General features: G+C 53.1%; 1 protein-coding gene across 1 annotated transcript in view; it reads left to right on the forward strand.

Moving 5' to 3' along the window:
• Positions 1-352: 352 nt before the first annotated feature.
• Positions 353-17255, forward strand: part of cmtm4 (CKLF-like MARVEL transmembrane domain containing 4) — an 85893-nt gene continuing 68990 nt past the window's right edge. Inside the window, exon 1 of the mRNA XM_038806229.1 lies at positions 353-736. Within this exon, the coding sequence (XP_038662157.1) occupies positions 554-736 (183 nt within the window). The 5' untranslated portion in view covers positions 353-553. The remainder of the gene's footprint in view (positions 737-17255) is intronic.

Consider the following 17255-nt stretch of genomic DNA (forward strand, 5'->3'; position numbering starts at 1 on the left):
GCGCCGGAATGTGGCAACTAGGGGCTTTTCACAGTAACTTCATTGCAGTGTTAATGTAAGCCTACTTGTGACAATAAAGATTATTAATATGTTTCAAACAAGGAGGTGGAGAGCAGAGACAGGGAGAATAGGACAGAGAGAGAGAGAGAGGCTGGCACCTCAGGCGGTGAGAGCAGGCGGGGATTACGCTGGAGGATAAATAGTGAGGAGATTACAGATTAACAGGGGGAGGAGAGAGAGAGAGAGAGGGAGAGGTGGCAGAGAGAGGGAGCCCGAGAGAGGAGAGGAGAGGAGAGAGAGAGCAGGAGCAGGAAGGGGAGAGCGGAGAGCGGACCCCGGGCGGCGGCAGTGAGCGGAGCGCAGACCCCGCCGCTCGGAGCGGGAGAGGCGGCGGAGCGGAGCCCGGGAGCGGGGCCCGGAGCCCGGGGAGAGTCCCCCCCCAACAGAGCCGCCTCCCAACTTCCATCCCGGCACCTTCCTGAGACCAACCCGCCCCGGCGGGATTCTCCCGGAGCCCTCGGCGGGCGGGATTCTCCCGGAGCCCCCCGGCGGGATGGGAGACCCGGGCGATGGGGACGGGTTCGGGGGGGAAGCCTCCAGCAGCTCCATGATGTCCGGGGCGAGCAGCCCGTACCAGCCGACCACCGAGCCCGCCCTCAGCCCGCTCCGCATCCCCTTCCGCTGTGACTGCCAATACCTGCGGTCCCGCTTCGGCATCTTCAAACTGCTGGAGGTGGTGAGTGACTAAACTGCGAGTATAAACTGCCTCATATACACACTGTACGCTGCCTCATATACACTGTGTACGCTGCCTCATATACACACTGTACGCTGCCTCATATACACTGTGTACACTGCCTCATATACACACTGTACGCTGCCTCATATACACTGTGTACGCTGCCTCATATACACTGTGTACGCTGCCTCATATACACTGTGTACGCTGCCTCATATACACACTGTACGCTGCCTCATATACACTGTGTACGCTGCCTCATATACACTGTGTACGCTGCCTCATATACACACTGTACGCTGCCTCATATACACTGTGTACGCTGCCTCATATACACACTGTACGCTGCCTCATATACACTGTGTACGCTGCCTCATATACACACTGTACGCTGCCTCATATACACTGTGTACACTGCCTCATATACACACTGTACGCTGCCTCATATACACTGTGTACGCTGCCTCATATACACACTGTACACTGCCTCATATACACACTGTACACTGCCTCATACACACTGTACGCTGCCTCATATACACTGTGTACGCTGCCTCATATACACACTGTACGCTGCCTCATATACACACTGTACGCTGCCTCATATACACTGTGTACGCTGCCTCATACACACTGTACGCTGCCTCATATACACTGTGTACGCTGCCTCATATACACTGCTCCGTATACACTGTGTACGCTGCCTCACACTGTACGCTGGCTCATATACACTGTGTACACTACCTCATATACACTGTGTACACTGCCTCATATACACTGTGTACACTACCTCACATACACTGTGTACACTGCCTCATATACACTGCTCCGTATACACTGTACACTGCCTCATACACACTGTACACTGCCTCATATACACTGCTCCGTATACACTGTGTACACTGCCTCATATACACACTGTACGCTGCCTCATATACACTGCTCCGTATACACTGTGTACACTGCCTCATATACACTGTGTACAGTGCCTCATATACACTGTGTACAGTGCCTCATATACACTGTGTACAGTGCCTCATATACACTGTGTACACTGCCTCATATACACTGTGTACAGTGCCTCATATACACTGTGTACACTGCCTCATATACACTGTGTACACTGACTCATATACACTGTGTACACTGACTCATATACACACTGTACGCTGCCTCATATACACTGCTCCGTATACACTGTGTACACTGCCTCATACACACTGTGTACACTGCCTCATATACACACTGTACGCTGCCTCATATACACTGTGTACACTGCTCCATATACACTGCTCCGTATACACTGCCTCATATACACACTGTACACTGCCTCATATACACTGCCTCATATACACTGCTCCGTATACACTGCGTACACTGCTTCATATACACTGTGTACACCGCCTCATATACACTGTGTACACCGCCTCATATACACTGTGTACACTGCCTCATATACACTGTGTACACTGCCTCATATACACTGTGTACACTGCCTCATATACACTGTGTACACTGCCTCATATACACTGTGTACACTGCCTCATATACACTGCTCCGTATACACTGTGTACACTGCCTCATATACACACTGTACACTGCCTCATATACACTGCTCCGTATACACTGTGTACACTGCCTCATATACACACTGTACGCTGCCTCATATACACTGCTCCGTATACACTGTGTACACTGCCTCATAGACACTGTGTACACTGCCTCATAGACACTGTGTACACTGCCTCATAGACACTGTGTACACTGCCTCATAGACACTGTGTACACTGCCTCATAGACACTGTGTACACTGCCTCATATACACTGCTCCATATACACTGTGTACACTGCCTCATATACACTGTACACTGCCTCTACACACTGCCTCATGTACACACTGGTGGATATATTCTTGGGTAAAGAAGGGGGTGGTTATCGGGGGGGGGGGGGGGGTGGGGGGATGCAGACCAGTCTTGTGAGGGGTTGAATGGCTGATTGAATGGCTGACTCTTCTTCCTTGTTAGGATGTACACCCGCAAAACACTCTTGTATACATGCACACATCTCCGTACACATGCACACATCTCCGTACACATGCACACATCTCCGTATACAAGCACACATACACACTCAAAATACTTGTGTATATCAACCACTGTACTCCACAGCCCCCGCACAGACACCCTTACCCCTATTCAAACACAAAACACTCACTACCCCCCTCTCACTCAACACATACACAATCCCCCCCCCCAACACCTGCACAAACAAAACAAACCCACCCTCTGGAGAAAAATACAAACACCCCTCATTACTGCTGGGGTTTTACCAGCCAAGGGGAAGAAAGACTCATTTATTTTGTGCTTTTTATAACCACCAGTCATCCCTCAATTTAATGCCTCCTCTGGCGGTGTGGCACTCGCCCTGTGGGCGGCGCGGCAATCACCTTCATTTTGGTGCTCCAGCTCTGGAGTGGCCTTTGAATGTGGAACCGTGAGATTCCAAGACACACAGTGTTACCAACTGAACCACACTGATGCTAAAAACAAACATTTTCATTCCACTGAAATAGAACAAGGGGGATGCTGGAGATCTTCGGCAGGCCAGGCAGCATCTGTGGAGCGAGAAACAGTTTGCGATTCAGGTTGATCCGAACTGGACAAACGTTACCATGGAGCAGGCCTTAGAACCGGCCACAGATTGTGGTGGAGTCCATTTCTGCGACTGTTGTTCCTGGCGGGGTCGCAGCTTTGCGACTTGGGTCTGTTCAGAACCGGTCCCACAGATGCTCCCAGACTGTTGCCTCCTTTGGTTTCAAACTTTCGGCACCTGCACTACTTTGCTTTTCGTTGGAGCATGGTGGGCCCCCTCCGTGGGTGGTCTTGGCTCTGAGGCAGAAGGTTGTGAGTTCAAATCCTCACTGCTGAGAGTTTGAACGAAAAGCCGATAGGCGGAGCCTCCACGCTCGGAGTCCTGCACAATCAGAGGTGCCATTTGTCACATGAGACCGAGGTCATGTGACACTATTTCAAAGAACAAAGATGGTTCTCCCTGGTGTTCTGATCAGTTTCAAAATATATTACGGTCATTTATCTCATTGCTGTTTGTCGTGTGTAAATTGGTTGTTCCCTGTTTAGCACAGGGCTAAATTGCTGGCTTTTAAAGCAGACCAAGCAGGCCAGCAGCATGGTTCGATTCCCGTAACAGCCTCCCCGAACAGGCGCCGGAATGTGGCGACTAGGGGCTTTTCACAGTAACTTCATTTGAAGCCGACTCGTGCCAATAAGCGATTTTCATTTCAATGCCACCTGTTAATTGTGTATCAATTGTGATTTAACTCCGTACAGGTAATAATAATAATCGCTTAGTTACTGTGAAGTTAATGAAGATACTGTGAAAAGCCCCTGGTCGCCACATTGGCGCCTGTTCAGGGAGGCTGTTACGGGAATTGAACCCGTGCTGGTGGCCTTGTTCTGCATTACAAGCTAGCTGTTTAGCCCACTGTGCTAAACCAGCCTCTGTGGAGGGCATTGACTGGGTTGTTACTTGATGTGGAGATGCCGGCTTTGGACTGGGGTGGGCACAGTAAGAAGTCTTGCAACACACCACGTTAAAGTCCAACAGGTTTGTTTTGAATCACTAGCTTTCTTCATCAGGCGAGTGAGGAAGGAGCTCCGCTCCGAAAGCTAGTGGTTCCAAACCAACCTGTTGGATTTTAACCTAGGGTTGTTACTTGAGCAGTGTTTCAATCTGTAAATTAATCTAAACTGAGTAAAGATTAACTTTGGTTTAATCCGTCACCTACTGACTATCAGGAGGTTATTACTGACTGCAGACAGTTTTCTTCAAATCTAATGTGCTTTGCGATGCCCGGAGGCTGTGAAAGGTGCTATAGAAATGCAGTTTGTTCTTTTGCCTTTCTGCCTCCTCTCCAATTACTCACCGGGGGGAGCTGGAAATCATTGCAATGGGATTTTTCTCCAGCTAAAGTCGAGGCAACTCAACAGGAGCCAAAGATGAAGCCTCGAACACTCACAAACTATCTTTGGAAGCATCTTACACACCGAGGGAACTATCTGTGCTGTGACGTTCAACAGTCAATGCCTTGAAGGGTGGGGAACCAGTTTGTGTTGCAAGATGGGAATTGTCGTTGGTTTATCTAACCCTTTCCTTCAGTGGGTTTATTTGTTTTCCCTTTCCCCCAGATTGTCTGGGATTCCTGCAGGCGCATGGTAAAAAGTTTACTGATGTACTGGGAGCTGTCTCGGTTATGTTCTTATCTGAATTCCTCTGCAGCTGCCATTGCTGTTTGGGCTATTTTCTGTGGCTTGCATCTTCCTGCTCTTTGAGGCTGATTTTATTTTTGCCGCTGCACCCAAGCCTTGGAAGGTGGTCGAAGGATGAAAATTGGTCAGGACACTGGGGACATGCATTATTTTTGCTTTGTTTCTGCACCTTCATGAATTGGGTTCAATCAGTCCTCGAGTCCCCACCCGTGCAAAGAGTTTTAAAAAATATGTTTACAGTACGCAGTTCCTTCTTTTACAATTTAAGGGACAATTTAGCGTGGCCAATCCACCTCCCCTGCACATCTTTTTTGGGTTGTGGGGGTGAGGTCCACGCAGTCACGGGGAGAATGTGCAAATCCTACTCGGACAGTGACCCCGGGCCGGGATCGAACCCAGGTCCTCAGCGCCGTGAGGCAGCAGTGCTAACCACCGCCACCGTGCTGCCCCATGGAAAGAGTTATCTGTCAAGACCATATGTAATCATGCCTGCCTGATTGTTTACTGATCTAGCCTCTTTTAAAGATTGTAGCTTACTCCACCCAGCACAGCAAACTCTTGTCATGAGTTAAGAGTATTTTAGAAGTTGTGGTTTGCAAGCGTTTTGTTGAAGTTGATTATTATCGAGGAGTCTATGTCTGAGCCAAGACATAGCATTCAGAAACATGTCATTCTTAAAAGGATCAGCAAAGTCCAGTCATCATGGTTAGATTATTATTTATTTATTTAGATGACGAGTCTACATAAATATGAACGAGGAGGCCATTCAGCCCATCGCTTCTGCTCCACCATTTCATACAATCATGGCAGATCTGATAGTAACCTCAAGTCTGCATTCCGCCTTTGCCCCAATAACCTAACTTGCTTACCAAGAATCTATCTACCTCTGCCGTAAAAATATTCAAAGACTCTGCTTCCGCCGCCTTCTCAGGAAGAGAGTTCCGAAGATTCACAACCCTCTGAGTGAAACTATTGTTGCCTCATTTCTGTTTTAAATGGCCAACCCCAGGGCAGGGCGGTGGTGTGATGGGTTAGCACTGCTGCCTCACGGCGCCGAGGTCCCAGGTTCGATCCCGGCTCTGGGTCACTGTCAGTGTGCAGTTTGCACATTCTCCCCGTGTCTGCGTGGGTTTCACCCCCACAACCCAAAGATGTGCAGGGTAGGCCAATTGGCCACATTAAATTGCCCCTTAATTGGAGAAAATGAATTGGGTACTCTAAATTTATTTTAAAAAAAATAAATGGCCAACCCCTCATTTTTATACAGCGACCTCTAGTTCTAGATTCTCCCACAAGAAGAATCATCCTCGCCACATCATCCTATCGATGCCCCTCGATCCAAGTTTCAACCAAGTCACCTCTCTTTTTAAAAAATATTTAGAATACCCAATTCAGTTTTTTTTCCAATTAAGGGGGCAATTTATCACGGCCAATTCACCTACCCTGCACAGCACATCTTTTTGGGTTGTGGGGGTGAAATCCGCACAAACACGGGGAGAATGTGCAAACTGCACACGGACAGTGGCCCAGAGCCGGGATCGAACCTGGGACCTCGGCGCCGTGAGGCAGATGTGCTAACCCACTGCACCACCGTGCTGCCCCACCTCTCACTCTTTTAAACTCCAGTGAATACAACCCTAGCCTGTCCAGTCTTTCCTCATAAGACAGCCCACCCACTCCAGGTAAACCTTCTCTGAACTTTTTCCAATGCATCTACATCTTTCCTTAAATAAGGAGACCAATACTGTTCACACTACTCCAGATATGGTCTCCCCACTGCCCTGTACAACTGAAGCCTAACCTCCTTACCGTTGTAATTAATTCCCCTTTCAATAAACATTCTATTAACTGTCCCAATTACTCGCTGTACCTGTATGCTGGCCTTTTGTGACCCATGCACTAGGACACCCAGATCCCTCTGCACCTCACAGCTCTGTAATCTCTCACCATTTAGATAATTAGCTTCTTTTTTATTCTCCTTGCCAAAATGGATAATTTCACACTTGCTCATATTGTACTCCATTTGCCGAGACCTTTCCCACTCACTTAACCTATCACGATGTTTCTGTAACCTCTATATGTCATCTTCGCAACTTACTTTCCTACCGATCTTTGTGTCATCGGCAAATTTGGCAACCATCCCTTCAATCTTTTTATCCAAGCCAACCTGAAAAAGACCCCGATATGCCTAGTCTCTGCTTCCTGTTAGCCAGCCGATCTCTTATCCTAGCTAATGTGTTACCCCTGACACCGAGTTTCTATTTTCTGCAGTAACCTTTAATGTGGCACCTTGTCAAATGCCTTCTGGAAATCAAAATGCAACCTACGCTTGTTGCGAAAAAGCCAGCAGGTTGAGGGAAATTAAACAGGTCTTGGGAATCCACTCGGGCGACTCAGGAACTGTTCATGTCTCAGGTTTCTGTATTGTATTCAGATTGGGTCTAATTTCACCTGTGGCATAATAGTTGGCGTGTGAAGCGGTTGGCACAATGCCAACGGGAACGAGAGCCACCTGCCAACACCTGATGTTTCAGGGCTGGTCATGCCAGTTAATTGGGAGGAGCTCCAGAGGTTGTCGAGAATCTTTTGTTTGCCCCGAAGTCGTTGTAACGTATCAGTAATTAAAGTGGTCTGTTGCTGTGCCAGCCTGAATCTCGGCCTGCAGGAAGATGCGCCTGCAAAGACCAGCCTCGGGTTTTTCTTCTCCGTTTGATGGCACTGTTTTGTGAGGTCGAAGCAAATTGAGTCACTTCCTGTGGCCGTGGCTATGTGGGTAGTCATTTTGCCTCTTAGTTATGGAGCTGTGGGTTCAGGTCTCATTCCAGGGACATGAGCAGGCAACCCAGGCAATCCAGGGACATGAGCAGGCAACCCAGGCTCCAGGCACATGAGCAGGCAATCCAGGGACATGAGCAGGCAATCCAGGGACATGAGCAGGCAACCCAGGCTCCAGGGACATGAGCAGGCAACCCAGGCAATCCAGGGACATGAGCAGCCAATCCAGGCTCCAGGGACATGAGCAGCCAATCCAGGCTCCAGGGACATGAGCAGGCAACCCAGGCAATCCAGGGACATGAGCAGGCAACCCAGGCAATCCAGGGACATGAGCAGGCAACCCAGGCTCCAGGGACATGAGCAGGTAACCCAGGCTCCAGGGACATGAGCAGCCAATCCAGGCTCCAGGCAATCCAGGCTGAGAAATGCTGCGTTGTTGGCAGTGCTGTCTTTCGGACGAGACACTTAACGCTCGGACCCCATCTGTCCTCTCGGATAGATGTGGACGGTCCAGTAACACTATTTTATTATCACATTTGTGGGAGCTTGCTGTGCACATTTGGCTGCTGCATTCTGTTGATCACCGCAGTGACAACACTTCCAAAAATGCTAGAGTGCTACGGGCCATCCTCCGGTTGCGAAAGGTGCTGTCGAAATTGAAGTCCTTTCTTTTGACATCCCTTGCTCCTGCATCCCCCCCAGGTATCTGTTCCTCCATGTTGAACTCTAGGATGGTGTCAGTGAAAGTAGTGAGCTGGGCATTGAAAGCCTCCAGATTGTAGACAGAATTGGGACCCTGTGAAAGATTTGAGCTGGAGTGGGAGGTATCTGCAGAGGGAAAAAAAGTGACTTGATTCAGGTCCAAGGGGTGATTTGGCTGCGGTAACGTGAATGTCAGCACCTTTACTGACCGGTTGTGTGTTCTCTGTCATGGATGCGCAGAGCAAGACTGAACCTTCCAATATTTAATCTCCATTATCTCATTAACCTCATTGACTTCATTGCTGTTTGTGAGATTTTGCTGTGTGTAATGTGGCTGCCAAGTTTCCTACATTAGAACAGTGACCACCCTTGAAATGCTTCATCGGTTGTAAAGCAGTTTTGGGGTGTGATAAACACAAAATATAAATGCAGGTCTTCTGGCTCAGAGTGAATACCTTCCCTTGAATCAGAAATCTGATCGATTCCGCCACCGTGTGATGTGGAGATGCCGGCTTTGGACTGGGGTGAGCACAGTAAGATGTCTTACAATGCCAGGTTCAAGTCCAACAGGTTTGTTTGGAGTCACTAGCTTTCGGAGCACAGCTCCTTCCTCAGGTGAATGCACTCGCCTGATGAAGGAGATACGATCCAAAAGCTCGTGATACCAAATAAACCTGTTCGATTTTAACCTGGTGTCGTAAAACTTCTTAATGTGCCCACCATATGAGCATGTCAGGCTCACTTGAGTTTTTATTGGGCGGCACGGTAGCACAGTGGTTAGCACTGTTGCTTCACAGCGCCAGGGTCCCAGGTTCGATTCCCGGCTTGGGTCACTGTCTGTGCGGAGTCTGCACGTTCTCCCCGTGTTTGCGCGGTGATGCGTTAGGCAGGTTGGCTCGATGTGGACTGCACTCGATGCACAGAGTGGTTGAGGCGAATGGTATTCGAACGAGAAGTTGGATAAAATGAGGGAGAAAGGAATGAAAGAATATGGCCATAGGGTGGGAGGTGGAGCATGAACACCAGCACAGACTAGTTGGGCTGAATGGCCTCCGGGTGTATTGCAATACTATTTAAATCCATGTCGGATCTTGTGTTTGAAAGGGTAACGGTAGTGTAAATAAAGAGGGAGTCTGTGTGAGTGCGTGGTTTAGTTATAATGAACTGGGATAATCTTTACTATTGTCACAAGTAGGCTGACATTAACACTGCAATGAAGTTACTGTGAAAAGCCCCTAGTCGCCACATTCCGGCGCCTGTTCAGGTACACGGAGGGAGAATTCAGAATGTCCAATTCACCTATCAGCACGTCTTTCGGGACTTGAGGGAGGAAACCGGAGCACCCGGAGGAAACCCACGCAGACACAGGGAGAACGTGCAGACACCACACAGACAGTGACCCCAAACCAGCAATCAAACCCGGGACCCTGGAGCTGTGAAGCAATGGTGCTAACCACTGTGCTACTGCGCCACAAGGGGCGCAGTGGTTAGCACTGCTGCCTCACTCCGCCGAGAGCCGGGGTTCGATCCCGGCACCCAGGTCACTGTCCGTGTGGAGTTTGCACATTCTCCTCGTGTCTGTGTGGGTCTCACCCCCACAACTTGAAGATGTGCCGGCTAGGTGGATTGGCCACGCTAAATTACCCCTTAATTGGAAAACATTGGGTACTCTAAATTTCTATTTAAAAAACTGTTTCTGGCTGGTCAAGGTGACTTATCACTAGAAAGGTCTAAAGGTCATGCTGACCAGAACATGAACTCTTTCTGTCTGCACTGACACGGCCTGACTTTAGCTATTTTATTTTGGATTTCCAGTGTCGGCAGCAATTTGTTTTCCTGCCTGATCTGAATGGACCCTACAGAAAATTATTGCTACTGCTCCATCCTCCAGGAGGTTTCATTTTGTTGTCTTCTGCTGGATCAAATGACTTCTCCCATTTCTATAATTCAGTGGAAGCAAATTAAGGAGGGGTTAGAGTGTGTGGCTGGGGAGGGGTTAGGGTGTGGGGCTGGGGAGGGGTTAGGGTGTGTGGCTGGGGAGGGGTTAGGGTGTGTGGCTGGGGAGGTGTTAGGGTGTGTGGCTGGGGTTAGGGTGTGTGGCTGGGGAGGGGTTAGGGTGTGTGGCTGGGGAGGGGTTAGGGTGTGTGGCTGGGGGGGGGGGGGTCAGGGTGTGTGGCTGGGGTTAGGGTGTGTGGCTGGGGAGGGGTTAGGGTGTGTGGCTGGGGAAGGGTTAGAGTGTGTGGCTGGGGAGGGGTTAGGCTGTGTGGTTGGGAGGGGTTAGGGTATGTGGCTGGGGAGGGGTTAGGCTGTGTGGTTGGGGAGGGGTTAGGGTGTGTGGCTGGGGAGGGGTTAGGGTGTGTGGCTGGGGTTAGGGTGTGTGGCTGGGGTTAGGGTGTGTGGCTGGGGTTAGGGTGTGTGGCTGGGGTTAGGGTGTGTGGCTGGGGAGGGGTTAGAGTGTGTGGCTGGGGGAGGGGTTAGGGTGTGTGGCTGGGGAGGGGTTAGGGTGTGTGGCTGGGGAGGGGTTAGGGTGTGTGGCTGGGGAGGGGTTAGGGTGTGTGGCTGGGGAGGGGTTAGGGTGTGTGGCTGGGGTTAGGGTGTGTGGCTGGGGAGGGGTTAGGGTGTGGCTGGGGAGGGGTTAGGCTGTGTGGCTGGGGTTAGGGTGTGTGGCTGGGGAGGGGTTAGGGTGTGTGGCTGGGGAGGGGTTAGGGTGTGTGGTTGGGGAGGGGTTAGGGTGTGTGGCTGGGGAGGGGTTAGGGTGTGTGGCTGGGGAGGGGTTAGGCTGTGTGGCTGGGGAGGGGTATGGCTGTGTGGCTGGGGAGGGGTTAGGGTGTGTGGCTGGGGAGGGGTTAGGGTGTGTGGCTGGGGAGGGGTTAGGGTGTGTGGCTGGGGAGGGGTTAGGGTGTGTGGCTGGGTGTGTGGCTGGGGTTAGGGTGTGTGGCTGGGGAGGGGTTAGGGTGTGTGGCTGGGGAGCGGTTAGGGTGTGTGGCTGGGGAGGGGTTAGGGTGTGTGGCTGGGTGTGTGGCTGGGGAGGGGTTAGGGTGTGTGGCTGGGGAGGGGTTAGGCTGTGTGGCTGGGGTTAGGGTGTGTGGCTGGGGAGGGGTTAGGGTGTGTGGCTGGGGAGGGGTTAGGGTGTGTGGCTGGGGAGGGGTTAGGGTGTGTGGCTGGGGTTAGGGTGTGTGGCTGGGGAGGGGTTAGGGTGTGTGGCTGGGGAGCGGTTAGGGTGTGTGGCTGGGGAGGGGTTAGGGTGTGTGGCTGGGGAGGGGTTAGGGTGTGTGGCTGGGGAGGGGTTAGGGTGTGTGGCTGGGGAGGGGTTAGGGTGTGTGGCTGGGGAGGGGTTAGGGTGTGTGGCTGGGGAGGGGTTAGGGTGTGTGGCTGGGGAGGTGTTAGGGTGTGTGGCTGGGTGTGTGGCTGGGGTTAGGGTGTGTGGCTGGGGTTAGGGTGTGTGGCTGGGGAGGGGTTAGGGTGTGTGGCTGGGTGTGTGGCTGGGGTTAGGGTGTGTGGCTGGGGAGGGGTTGGGGTGTGTGGCTGGGGAGGGGTTAGGGTGTGTGGCTGGGGAGGGGTTAGGGTGTGTGGCTGGGGAGGGGTTAGGGTGTGTGGCTGGGGAGGGGTTAGGGTGTGTGGCTGGGGTTAGGGTGTGTGGCTGGGGGGGGGGTCAGGGTGTGTGGCTGGGGTTAGGGTGTGTGGCTGGGGAGGGGTTGGGGTGTGTGGCTGGGGAGGGATTGGGGTGTGTGGCTGGGGAGGGGTTAGGGTGTGTGGCTGGGGAGGGGTTAGGGTGTGTGACTGGGGAGGGGTTAGGGTGTGTGGCTGGGGAGGGGTTGGGGTGTGTGGCTGGGGAGGGGTTGGGGTGTGTGGCTGGGGAGGGGTTAGGGTGTGTGACTGGGGAGGGGTTAGGGTGTGTGGCTGGGGAGGGGTTAGGGTGTGTGGCTGGGGAGGGGTTAGGGTGTGTGGCTGGGGAGGGGTTAGGGTGTGTGGCTGGGGAGGGGCTAGGGTGTGTGGCTGGGGAGGGGTTAGGGTGTGTGGCTGGGGAGGGGTTAGGGTGCGTGGCTGGGGAGGGGTTAGGGTGTGTGGCTGGGGAGGGGTTAGGGTGTGTGGTTGGGTTAGGGTGTGTGGCTGGGGAGGGGTTAGGGTGTGTGGCTGGGGAGGGGTTTAGGGTGTGTGGCTGGGGAGGGGTTAGGGTGTGTGGCTGGGGAGGGGTTAGGGTGTGTGGCTGGGGAGGGGTTAGGGTGTGTGGCTGGGGAGGGGTTAGGGTGTGTGGTTGGGGAGGGGTTAGGGTAGGGGTGGGCAAACTTTTCCGTGCAAGGGCCACATTCAGAAATTCACAATTTTAAAGGGCCGCATAGTATATTAAGTAAAATAATTACTTCACCCGGTTATGATTCTGGGTGCCTCATGTAGAACATAGAACAGTACAGCACAGAACGGGCCCTTCGGCCCTCGATGTTGTGCCGAGAAATGATCACCCTACTCAAGTCAACGTATCCACCCTATACCCGTAACCCAACAACCCCCCCATTAACCTTAAAAACATTTTTTTTTTTTTAAATATTTTTTTTTAATGACTTGGTGGGCCGCATAAAAACCTTTTGGCAGGCCGCATGCGGCCCTTGGGCCGTAGTTTGCCCACCCCTGGGTTAGGGTGTGTGGCCGGGGAGGGGTTAGGGTGTGTGACTGGGGAGGGGTTAGGGTGTGTGGCCGGGGAGGGGTTAGGGTGTGTGGCTGGGGAGGGGTTAGGGTGTGTGGCTGGGGAGGGGTTAGGGTGTGTGGCCGGGGAGGGGTTAGGGTGTGTGGCTGGGGAGGGGTTAGAGTGTGTGGCTGGGGAGGGGTTAGGGTGTGTGGCTGGGGTTAGGGTGTGTGGCTGGGGAGGGGTTAGGGTGTGTGGCTGGGGTTAGGGTGTGTGGCTGGGGTTAGGGTGTGTGGCTGGGGAGGGGTTGGGGTGTGTGGCTGGGGAGGGGTTAGGGTGTGTGGCTGGGGAGGGGTTAGGGTGTGTGGCCGGGGAGGGGTTAGGGTGTGTGGCTGGGGAGGGGTTAGGGTGTGTGGCTGGGGAGGGGTTAGGGTGTGTGGCTGGGGAGGGGGTTAGGGTGTGTGGCTGGGAAGGGTTAGGGTGTGTGGCTGGGGAGGGGTTAGGGTGTGTGGCTGGGGAGGGGTTAGGGTGTGTGGCTGGGGAGGGGTTAGGGTGTGTGGCTGGGGAGGGGTTAGGGTGTGTGGCTGGGGAGGGGTTAGGGTGTGTGGCTGGGGAGGGGTTAGGGTGTGTGGCTGGGGAGGGGTTAGGGTGTGTGGCTGGGGAGGGGTTAGGGTGTGTGGCTGGGGAGGGGTTAGGGTGTGTGGCTGGGGAGGGGTTAGGGTGTGTGGCTGGGGAGGGGTTAGGGTGTGTGGCTGGGGAGGGGTTAGGGTGTGTGGCTGGGGAGGGGTTAGGGTGTGTGGCTGGGGAGGGGTTAGGGTGTGTGGCTGGGGAGGGGGTTAGGGTGTGTGGCTGGGGAGGGGTTAGGGTGTGTGGCTGGGGAGGGGTTAGGGTGTGTGGCTGGGGTTAGGGTGTGTGGCTGGGGAGGGGTTAGGGTGTGTGGCTGGGGTTAGGGTGTGTGGCTGGGGAGGGGTTAGAGTGTGTGGCTGGGGAGGGGTTAGGGTGTGTGGCTGGGGTTAGGGTGTGTGGCTGGGGAGGGGTTAGGGTGTGTGGCTGGGGTTAGGGTGTGTGGCTGGGTTAGGGTGTGTGGCTGGGAGGGGTTGGGGTGTGTGGCTGGGGAGGGGTTAGGGTGTGTGGCTGGGGAGGGGTTAGGGTGTGTGGCCGGGGAGGGGTTAGGGTGTGTGGTTGGGGAGGGGTTAGGGTGTGTGGCTGGGGAGGGGTTAGGGTGTGGCTGGGGAGGGGTAGGGTGTGTGGCTGGGGAGGGGTTAGGGTGTGTGGCTGGGGAGGGGTTAGGGTGTGTGGCTGGGAGGGGTTAGGGTGTGTGGCTGGGAGGGGTTAGGGTGTGTGGCTGGGGAGGGGTTAGGGTGTGTGGCTGGGGAAGGGTTAGGGTGTGTGGCTGGGGAGGGGTTAGGGTGTGTGGCTGGGGAGGGGTTAGGGTGTGTGGCTGGGGAGGGGTTAGGGTGTGTGGCTGGGGAGGGGTTAGGGTGTGTGGCTGGGGAGGGGTTAGGGTGTGTGGCTGGGGAGGGGTTAGGGTGTGTGGCTGGGGAGGGGTTAGGGTGTGTGGCTGGGGAGGGGTTAGGGTGTGTGGCTGGGGAGGGGTTAGGGTGTGTGGCTGGGGAGGGGTTAGGGTGTGTGGCTGGGGAGGGGTTAGGGTGGTGGGCTGGGGAGGGGTTAGGGTGTGTGGCTGGGGAGGGGTTAGGGTGTGTGGCTGGGGAGGGGTTAGGGTGTGTGGCTGGGGAGGGGTTAGGGTGTGTGGCTGGGGAGGGGTTAGGGTGTGTGGCTGGGGAGGGGGTTAGGGTGTGTGGCTGGGGAGGGGTTAGGGTGTGTGGCTGGGGAGGGGTTAGGGTGTGTGGCTGGGGTTAGGGTGTGTGGCTGGGGAGGGGTTAGGGTGTGTGGCTGGGGTTAGGGTGTGTGGCTGGGGAGGGGTTAGGGTGTGTGGCTGGGGTTAGGGTGTGTGGCTGGGGAGGGGTTAGGGTGTGTGGCTGGGGAGGGGTTAGGGTGTGTGGCTGGGGAAGGGTTAGGGTGTGTGGCTGGGGAGGGGTTAGGGTGTGTGGCTGGGGAGGGTTAGGGTGTGTGGCTGGGGAGGGGTTAGGGTGTGTGGCTGGGGAGGGGTTAGGGTGTGTGCCTGGGGAAACACCATTTGATTTTCTCTTGCTAACCTCTGTGACTTGTGTCTCTGATTCCTTGCGAAAGTCACCTTTCTGAAAATTTGGTTTATGAATTGATTGGCAAAACATTTGGAGGCTTTAAGCTGGGTGTCACCAGCTTGTGTTTGAGATGCTTTTGGCACTTTCGGTGCCCTGACGGTTATACTTCACCCGACGACAAGATTCCCATTCCTATTGCTGGGAATATTGTGGCAGTGAGGCTGTTCCATGGGAACGTGGCTGCCCCCGGAGCCTGAATCTGCAGCCGGTTATTGTCTCAGGCTGTCTGGTCCCAGCAGTGAAGTTGAACCTGCTTGTCCTGTTTTCCCAGTTTGGATGGGTTCCTGTTCGGAATGGAAATATTTGTACCACACCCACATAGACAGATCAAGAGCTGCAAACAAGAAAGAATGGACTTGCATCTTAAAATTGCAGTACTTGCCACCTCCACAACAAACCCTGCGTTTAAACAATGCCATTCAGATATTGAATGGAACGTTGCCAGCCTTTGTCACAAGACAACTGTTGCAGCCCGCCTGAGGGTCACTGGGTGTAGACTGGATTGGATTTGTTTATTGTCACGTGTACCGAGGTACAGTGAAAAGTATTTTTCTGCAAGCAGCTCAACAGATCATTCAGTACATGGAAGAAAAGGGAATTAAACAAAATTCAAGACAATGAAAAATGAAATGAACTGAAAATACATGAGAATACATAATAGGGCAACACAAGATATACAATGTAACTACATAAGCATTGGCATCGGATGAAGCATACAGGGTGCAGTGTTAATGAGGTCAGTCAATAAGAGGGTCATTTAGGAGTCTGGTGACAGTGAGGCAGAAGCTGTTTTTGAGTCTGCTCGTGCGTGTTCTCAGACTTCTGAATCTCCCGCCCGATGGAAGAAGTTGGAAAAGTGAGTAAGCCGGGTGGGAGGGATCCTTGATTATGCTGCCTGCTTTCCCCCGGCAGCGGGAGGTGTAGATGGAATCAATGGATGGGAGGCAGGTTCGTGTGATGGACTGGGCGGTATTCACGACTCTCTGAAGTTCCTTGCGGTCCTGGGCCGAGCAGTTGCCATCCCAGGCTGTGATGCAGCCCGATAGGATGCTTTCAATAGTGCATCTGTAAAAGTTGGTAAGGGTTAATGTGGACATGCCGAATTTCCTTAGTTTCCTGAGGAAGTATAGGCTGTTGTGCTTTCTTGGTGATAGCGTCGACGTGAGTGGACGAGGACAGATTTTTGGTGATGTGCACCCCTAGGAATTTGAAACTGCTAACCATCTCCACCTCGGCCCCATTGATGCTGACAGGGGTGTGTACAGTACTTTGCTTCCTGAAGTCGATGACCAGCTCTTTAGTTTTGCTGGCATTGAGGGAGAGATTGTTGTCGCTACACCACTCCACTAGGTTCTCTATCTCCCTCCTGTATTCGGACTCGTCGTTATTCGAGATCCGGCCCACTATGGTCGTATCGTCAGCAAACTTGAGAATGGAGTTAGAACCAAATTTTGCCACGCAGTCGTGTGTGTACAGGGTGTAGAGTAGGGGGCTAAGTACGCAGCCTTGTGGGGCACCGGTATTGAGGGACTATTGTGGAGGAGGTGTTGGTGTTCATTCTTACTGATTGTGGTCTGTTGGTCAGAAAGTCAAGGATCCAGTTGCAGAGTGGAGAGCCAAGTCCTAGGTTTTGGAGCTTTGATATGAGCTTGGCTGGGATTATGGTGTTGAAGGCGGAGCTGTAGTCAAAAAATAGGAGTCTGATGTAGGAGTCCTTGTTTTCGAGATGCTCTAGGGATGAGTGTAGGGCCAGGGAAATGGCGTCTGATGTGGACCGGTTGCGACGGTATGCGAATTGAAGTGGGTCAAGGCGTTCCGGGAGTATGGAGGTGATGTGCTTCATGGTCAGCCTCTCGAAGCACTTCATTGCAACTGACGTCAGGGCCACCGGGCGGTAATCATTGAGGCATGTTGCCTGGTTCTTCTTT

The sequence above is a fragment of the Scyliorhinus canicula genome, chromosome 9, assembly GCF_902713615.1.
Source record: "Scyliorhinus canicula chromosome 9, sScyCan1.1, whole genome shotgun sequence".
Taxonomy (NCBI): domain Eukaryota; kingdom Metazoa; phylum Chordata; class Chondrichthyes; order Carcharhiniformes; family Scyliorhinidae; genus Scyliorhinus; species Scyliorhinus canicula.